Source organism: Gopherus flavomarginatus, chromosome 1 (assembly GCF_025201925.1).
Source record: "Gopherus flavomarginatus isolate rGopFla2 chromosome 1, rGopFla2.mat.asm, whole genome shotgun sequence".
Taxonomy (NCBI): domain Eukaryota; kingdom Metazoa; phylum Chordata; order Testudines; family Testudinidae; genus Gopherus; species Gopherus flavomarginatus.
Window position 1 is genome coordinate 216452287 of NC_066617.1, and position 8556 is coordinate 216460842.

Genomic DNA, 8556 nt, shown 5'->3' on the forward strand with positions numbered 1-8556 from the left:
AACTTTGGGTTCATTTAGATTAGAACAAAGAACGGCCATACTGGGTCAGACCAAAGGTCAATGCAGCCCAGTAGCCTGTCTACCGACAATGGTCAATGACAAGTGCCCCAGAGGGAGTGAACCTAACAGGTAATGATCAAGTGATGTTTCTCCTGCCATCCATCTCCACCCTCGGACAAACAGAGGCTAGGGACACCATTCCTTACCCATCCTGGCTAATAACCACTAATGGACTTAACCTCCATGCATTTATCTGTTTCCTGAGCTCCGGCCGAGCGGGAGGGAGTTCAGGCCCCACTGGAGCTCACAGCCCTGCCCTCTTACCACGTGGCTCTGAGCGGGGAGAAGCTCAGGCCCTGGCGGAGCCACGCTGCAGCGCTGTTCAGGGACGCTCCTGGATGCGCTGAGGCTCCGGGAAAGGGGAGGAGGTGGGGTTGGGCTGGGACCGGGGAGGAAGCCTCTGCCATTCTCGTGGGGGCCCCTGTGGAGCCCGGGACCTGGGGCAAATTGCCCCACTTAGCCCCCCGGGCGGCCCTGGAATTAAAACTTGTACAAAATGGGCAGCCTGTTACAGAGATGGGGTCACTCTCTCTCTACGCAAGTACTTATCTGACTCTGAGACCAAGAAGGACTGACCTTACAAAAGGGGTTTGAAGGACTTTGAAACCTACCAGGGTTTTCATGTGGAAAATGACACCTGGAAAGGCACTTGCATATAAGCTGTTTATTGTTTTCAAGATATGTTTTCTTTGGAGTGCTTTTGTTTGAAATAAAATACTTTGCTTTATGAAAGTTGGTTGGTTGGTTAACCCTGGCGTAGCCCCTGGGAAAGAACAGGACAGTGAGCGCTGAACTAAACACAGTGAATGGCAGGAGCAACTGCAGCCAGGGACCGCTAGTTCCCATACCGAGAAAGGTCTCAGGCCTTTAGTCTTCATTTAAGTGGGGAGTCCATAGACAAGCCTTGAAGGGGCAGTGCTTAATTTGTGCCAGGGCTGAGCCTCAGCACCTCTAGGCTTGGCAGTTCATAGCCCCAGCACCTCTGGGCTTGCTGCATCAGTTATGAATGTAAAAAAACTGCTTGAGCCCCAGTAACTCTTTCATTACAAATTAAGCACTGTGAAGGAGTCAGAGGTGCAGTTACCTTAGGAACTGTGACAGGAAGCATTACAAAAAAGATGTATTCAAAAGAAGAAATAACTGGAAAAAAACCTCCCTAGGTACAGTGAAAATACCAAGGATAAAGGACCCTATAGCTTCTGTATTTTATAAAAATATAATGAGCACAAATGACACCTATTCACTATCAGGACAATATTTCACCTTCCTCTATGTGTGAAGCTTCAGTTGCAATTTAATGGAACCTAATAAAGACCCAAGAGAATATGTATCTTATTATTCCTAATGAACAGTATCACCATACAAGGGCCAGATCCTGCAAAATCTCACTCATGTAAGCAATCCCTACTTGAGCAAGTAGTTCCACTGAAGTCACTGGGACAATTTGCATACAGTCGTAAACACCTCCTAACCAGCAGCAAGGGAACGTCTCTTCTTTTCATGAGCTCAAGGGTAGTCAATTGAATTCACCTTGTTGAGCAGGCAGCAAATCCTCTGCAAACCAATTGGAATTTTAAGGCTCCGCGAGTGTAGGTGAGGCTTAGCAGAATCAGGGCTCAGTATCTAAGCTAAATTTGTACTAAAATAAAGGGGAAAAACTCTATACATTGAAAAATGTAACCATAAAGCATTTCTCCAAGGCTGATCAATTTCTAAGACCCCCAGTGATAGTTTAATTTAATCACGGAAAGAGCAACAACATGGCATTGAGATCAATGGCCCCGATTCAATGTAAGGGATGAATTTCACTTTGTGCTATCAATGTTTACTCGGCAGCCTCAAGAAAATAAACTTGGGAAATAAGAAAACATTCTGCAACAAGTCAACAGTCAGATTGCGCATAATCAAATTATGGGAGGTACTGTTTTGTAGTGTTTAGAGCAAGGACACATTGTTTCTATTTCTGAATACCACTGACTCACTGTGTGACCTTGGGTAATAAGTGACATGTAACTGCTCTGTGCCTCAGTTTCCTCATTTGTAAAATACTACAGGATCTGGCCCTAGGATGTCCTTGCTAAAATATTCTTTGGCAGGATGGGAACTTTGATTAGCAGACATAAATTATATCAGCATAGGTATATACTGCAGGCTAAGATTACTTTACTTATTTTAAAGGTTGGCTTTAGTTATTTTACTTCTTTTTTTCCCCTTTCAACATTAGTGAAAAATTAGGACTCAGTATTGGGATAAGTAAAATTATAATGTAGGAGGAAGCACAGTTTAGTGGTAAAAGCACAGACAGTGAGATCTGGATTCTATTCCCAGTTCTGTCACACACGCGCTCCATGGCTTTCAGCACGTGTCTCTGTTAGACTCATCTGTTAAATGGAGACCACAATGTATACATACTTCAGTGGGCTCTTGTGAGGCTTCACTCCATAGGACCAGGCAGACTGAGCTTGGACTTTCAGCAAGTGCTGTTCATCTCCTTGCATTACCCCACGCAAGAGCCCAGCACAATTGCAGTCTCCAGACTCAGGAGAGGATAGGGACTGCTCCCTCCTTGCACTCTAAGAGCACAAGTCAGACCAAAGGGAACAATAAGTGCAGGAGCCCCGGTTCATTGCTCCACACCGTACAGAACAGCTGGCCCATCACAAAGATAGAAGAAACCCTATACCATCACAAGCATGTGTATGAGCAGCGTGCACATTCCCATTGTGCACCTTGACACTCCAGAATGGCTTGTACCTTTCTGAGGCACAATCCCTCCTGGGTTCCCTCAGAATGGTACTGCCCTGTGCTGCACCCAGTACTGTGCTGTGCATACAAACCACGCTTTGGCCCCTCTATATGGAATCCTCAGATGGAAGATGCTATAGAAGTGTACAATATTATTGTTGTTAAATGTTGATTTATAAGCTGTTCAAGAACAAAAAATAACATTTAAACATGTACAGTATACTACAGTAAGTGTCTCTTATTGTAAAAATTTTCAATCAAAAAGTTCGATTGGCTTAACATTCTTGTTGCCTTTAATGGGTGCTTAATTATGCTGATGTCCCTTGAATCCTCCATTGTATGAATTTTCTTGAACTGCCACTGCAGTGATTGGTATAGAATAAGGCAGAATTGCTCATGTTTATATTTTATTTCGCAGTAGTTGTTTCCTCTCCCAGGAGAAAAGTCAGAGCATAAGAACTTGCAAATGAGTGCTTCATAGAAAAAGAAAACAACAAAAAAACAAAAATCAGACTGGAAAAAGAATTTAACAAATATCTGTTTAGCTACAACACTGACTACTCTCTGACAAGTGGGAATTATTATTATTTATTCAGTGGCAGCTATGAGTGCTCAGCAGTGGTCACTATAAAGTCCAAAGCCCACCAAATTGTCATGACCTTTTACACCAGTAGAGGATCTGCCATGAGGTAAAATGCTATTTCTATTCAAGTCAATGGCAAAGACAAAGACAATTTCCAAAAAAAAAAAAAAAAAAAACCTCATCTCCCATTTTGGCACCAAAATAAATTGCCAGCATTTGCAAATCGGATTTTGAGCTCTTTGGAAAAGTCTCACAGTTGGAGCAACTGAGCCTTTTCAATTCTGAGTGTTTTTGAAAAGCTGGCCCAGCCAATCCAAAGTATATCATTGCTAATTATCATAACTATTATTATTCCATAACAATCAACATACTGTTTTAATATCTGCTTCATATTATGCATATCATCCCTGAGAAGCCCAAAGTAATTCCTGCAGTTCATTCAACACCCAGGAATTCCCCTCCCCTACAAATGATCAGGACCTGCGCTGTGAAGGCAGTGAGCTTTATTTGCCTTATGAGGAGAAAGCCCATATTCTACCTGCTTTGGTCCTCGGCGGTCTCGCTTTCCATTTGGTTTTCCAGAACGCTGCATCCTTATTCTAGGCTGCCTTTAAACCAGGCACACAAAGGGCAAAGCCGCATGTGATACAGCCCATGCCCTCACTTTGGAAAAGATTCAGAGGCTTGGGTGCAACCATGCAATGAAAACCAATTGGCGTTGGCATCCTCCACGGGAAACAAGGGACTCCCATCGAGAGCCCCAGCCCCGGTGGGAGAGGGACCCGCGGGTAGCTCCAGTCCCTGCCTGCAAGGGACGCTGAGTGAAGGGACTGTGGCGCAGGCTGACAGGCACCCTCTCTCGGGGAGGGACCAAGCCTGACACCGGGGGGTTCCCTGACCAGGAGGACCCGGCCCAACAACAGCCAGAGCCCAGCGCTAGTGCGAGCCCCCCCTGCCCGGGCTAAGCCCGACGCGCGGGAGCCGGCGGCCCGGCTGCCTTTACCTCCATGCCCAGCTTCTGCTTCAGCACCAGGGCGGCGCACAGGTAGCCGGCCCGGCCCACGAAGAGCTCGTCGGAGCCGCACTCCAGGAAGGTGACGGGGGCGCAGATCTGGCTCAGCTCCCGGAACCGGCCCAGCAGCCGGCCGAAGTCGGGCAGCCCCAGGGCTTGGTAGACCAGCGCGGCCACCGCGTAGACCCCGGCCCCGCCGAGCAGGAAGGCGGCCCGCGTGTCGGCGTCCGGCTCGCCCCACTCCTCCTCGTAGCGCACGCAGGCGTCGATGAGGCGCCGGGCCGCCCGCAGGTAGGTGTCCCGGGCCGGGGCCAGGAGCGGGCAGCGCGCGGCGTGGTACAGCATGTAGGCCACCCCGGCCAGCCCGCCGTACAGGCCGCCCCCCGCCGCCGCCGCAAGGCCGCCCTCCAGCGGGGGCACCTGCTGCAGGATGCGCTCGATGGTGGCGGCCACCCAGGGCACCACCGCCTCGTGGTGCTGCCCGGCCGGCAGGCTGCCCGCGTAGTCATCGAAGCGGTTGGCGAAGCAGCGCTTGCTCTCCATGCCCGGGCCGGGCTGCACAGGGGGCGCAGGGCCTGGCAGGAGCTGGGCGAGCAGCCCGCGGCGGCTGCACCGAAATCGGAGCAGGGGGTTGATTAAAAATGCGTCCCCGCAGCGTAACGTTGCTTCCGTCGCGAGCCGGTTGCCAGGGCTGGCTCCAGCCTTGATTTAAATGGTTCAGAGAAACCCCGCCGCCTCCTCCTCCTGCTGCTGCTCACCCAGAGAGACTCTGCGCCAGCATGAGGCCGCCTCGCCCCGGCCCCGCCAACCTGCTGTCGTCCTTGGCTGCAGATGCGGCTGTCAAGCGGCAGGGCGCATCACCTGCCGGAGCCGCCCCCCCTGCACCTTTAGCAGGGGGTCGGCGAAGAGGGAAGCCAGTGGAAGGCTGCAGCCCCTAGCTGGCCCCCATCAACACTGCCCCAGGACCAGCGAAGGAAGCAGAGCGGCTTGGATTGATACCACCCTGCAGCCTGGCTAACACAAATGCAGGAGTGTGACAATGCGGTTCTGGCAGGACCCAACTGAGAGTGCCAATTCAGGACCAATTGCTTAAACAGGGCAGTTACAGCCCAAGACGGGGTTTTTTCCACCTCTAAGGCAAACCAAACCAGCCAGATAAAGAGAAATTTGGTCTCACTCCACTGGCTAACCACAAGTCACAGAAGCAATTCCTATAAACACTCTGATTTCACAGTATCACCACCAGTGCCACTCGTCCTGGGGATAAATGGTTATGAAAACCAACACCCCAATAAAAGAAAAAAGATTCTCTCGATCTCAAAAAAATCAAGCCCCAGACCCAGGTCAATATACAAATCAGATCTTACCCACAAATCAGGCTGTTGTCAATCCTTTAGAATCCAATATCTAAAGGTTTATTCATAAAAAGATAAAGATATAGATGAGAGCTAGAATTGGTTAAATGGAATCAATTACAAACAATAATGGCAAAGTTCTTAGTTCAGGCTTGTAGCAGTGATGGAGTAAACTGCAGATTCAAATCAAGTCTCTGGAGTACATCCCCCACTGGGATGGGTCAGTCAGTCCTTTTGTTCAGAGCTTCAGTCTGTAGCCAAGTTCATCCAGAGATAAGAAGCAGGATTGAAGACAAGATGGAGATAAGGCATCAGCCTTTTATAGTTTTTTCCAGGTGTAAGAACCTCTTTCTCTTTACTGTGGAAAATTACAGCAAAATGGAGTCTGGAGTCACATGGGCAAGTACCTGTGTCCTTTGCTGAGTTACAAGGCATATCTGCCTCCTCTCAATGGGCCAGTTGTAAAGCTGATGGTCTTTAATGAGCCATCAAGCAGGCTAGGCAGAGCTAACACCAAATTGTCTGGGATGTCTCCCAGAAGCATAGCATAAGTTTGAAGTACAGACAGTATAGAGCCAATATTCATAACTTCAACTACAAAATGAAAGATGCATACAGACAGCATAATTATAACCAGCAACCCATAACCTGGTCTTAGACACCTTATATGACCCCCTTTACATAAGATTTGTTGCCACTACAGGACTTTGGTTGCAACCATGTTCTATATAGTCCCAGATTATATCAATAACGTCACAAGGAGGATGGACATTCTTGTCTCCTTTCCTGCTCCCAACAGGCATGTTGATAATCCTGGTGTTTTTCCTTGTGTCTCTGCCCGCAGAGACAAGGGTTGCCAAATCTGGTTTGGAACTATTCCTGGAGGCTTCATCAGATGATATAATCTTTAATTAAAGGCTAATCTTTAATTCCTGGAGACCCTAGGACAATCCTGGAGGGTTGGCAACTCTAGCAGAGGCACGGTGGTACTGCAGGGGCAAGCAGGTTTCTGGGCCAGGCTCTGTTCTTTGCCTGCTGTAGCTGTCTAAAGGGACTGTAAGCCAGCAGAAACAGCTCCCAGAGAATTCTCCTAAGGGGGTTCCCTGCACTCTGCATTACCCCTCCTTGTAACTTCTAGCCTTGGGGTGTGTGCCAAGGAAGGGGTGAGTGGTCAGAGTGCAACTGAGCTGCAGCTGTTCTTGGTTGTGGAACAGCCCTTAAGGGGCCATTGCAGCCAAACATAAATTAGAGCATACTGGAAACCAAGCAGGCATCCAGCAGAACAGAAGTTAGGGAGGAGATACAAATGTAGCAAAAGCCCCCATTGACCCTCATTTCCTCATTCCTGCGCCATGCAGAGTTTGGGAGGAACAGAGATGTTGACCTATTTTAAACTGAGTAACTCATCCTGATTTACACCAATACTGTAGAGATTTCGAGTTTTAAAAATATGGCTCTCAACAGCTGTAGTACCAAATACTATATATGGTCAGGGCCATATGTTTCCCTTCCTATGTAAAGTTGCACAACATGAATGTACTTACCTTCAATGATACATGACTTCTGCCCTCCTTTTGATCTCCTGTGTAGAAGGTGGGGCTAGTCATGGCATGGAATGATCGTAGTCTATTGTCTCTGTTCCACGCAGAAAGCTGAGCCTATGTCTACTAGAGTCTGGGCACTACTACAGCAGCATACCTATAACCCCCTAGCATAGACACGGACTACAGTGACAGGGGTTTTACCATTGCTGTAGGAACTCCACCTACCCAAGCAATGGTAGCCAGACATAGCTGGGGCACTCAGGGGTATGGATTTTTCACATCCCTGAGTGCTGTAGCTATATTGACTGAAGTTTTATGTGTAGACGAGGCCTGAGATAAGAGCAGCTGCAGAAGCAGCCAAAGGAAAGACTGTTGCATTAGAAAGACGGTGTAAAGTGGAGTCCAGCTGGGGCCACCCCAGCCCTCACCACTCTTGGACCCAGAACCGTGGAGGGGAGAGCCCCCCCCCCCCACACACACATATGTTCTGGGGAAACTACAGACTGGATGGTATCTCCCTTCCCTCCTGCCATGGGACCTGCAGAAGCACCCAGAGCAGGGACTTTCACATATTAAGTGAATTGGCACCACTGCTCTAAGGGTTTCATTCCTGGCACTGGTAGCAAGGCTGCCTCAGATGCTGTCATGTTGTCATTTGCTGCGTTCTGCAAGTCTTTTATGGGGTTCAGAGTATGTAACCTAAGTTTTTGGTGATCAAAGCTATGTTAATCAATGCAGGTTTTTCTAACATAATTTCTGCTGGCTGAAGAGATGAATATAGAAGGTATGGTGAAGCAGAATCAGGCCCAGTGTCTTTTTAAAAAAATATCCTATCAGGAAAGGACAATGCCAAGGTTATTTGGCTTCAAACATTTAATACCAACAAGATTTTGTTTTAAATCTCACTAAGTTTTTTAAGGTTTATTCATTCTCCAAAATTCATGGAGATTTTCATAATTTAAATATCAACTAATAACATACAAATCAGAGTACATCTTGTAGTAGGTCATCTCTTTTAGATTCATTTTTGGTAAGTGTGATGACACCAAAAGGTGACATCAATCACATACTAATATAAACTAATAAAGACACTCATTCTGAATGTCATTTCTGAAAACAGAAATTATATTATTCTGATAGTACATGGTTCATGCTGCTTTTAGCTTTACTAGACTTTTGTTTATATGTACTTACTGCAATTCCTAAATATAAATAGTCTCAGTATTGCCAACCTCAAGTATTAAAAAATCATGAGAT

The 8556-nt window shown here is 47.4% G+C and overlaps 1 protein-coding gene across 1 annotated transcript in view; it reads right to left on the minus strand.

The window, feature by feature from the left end:
• LANCL3 (LanC like family member 3) overlaps positions 1 to 5463 on the minus strand; it is a 39566-nt gene extending 34103 nt beyond the window's left edge. The window contains exon 1 of the mRNA XM_050936656.1: positions 4392 to 5463. Coding sequence (XP_050792613.1) covers positions 4392 to 4943 — 552 coding nt within the window. The 5' untranslated portion in view covers positions 4944 to 5463. The remainder of the gene's footprint in view (positions 1 to 4391) is intronic.
• Between the last annotated feature and the right edge of the window lie 3093 nt (positions 5464 to 8556).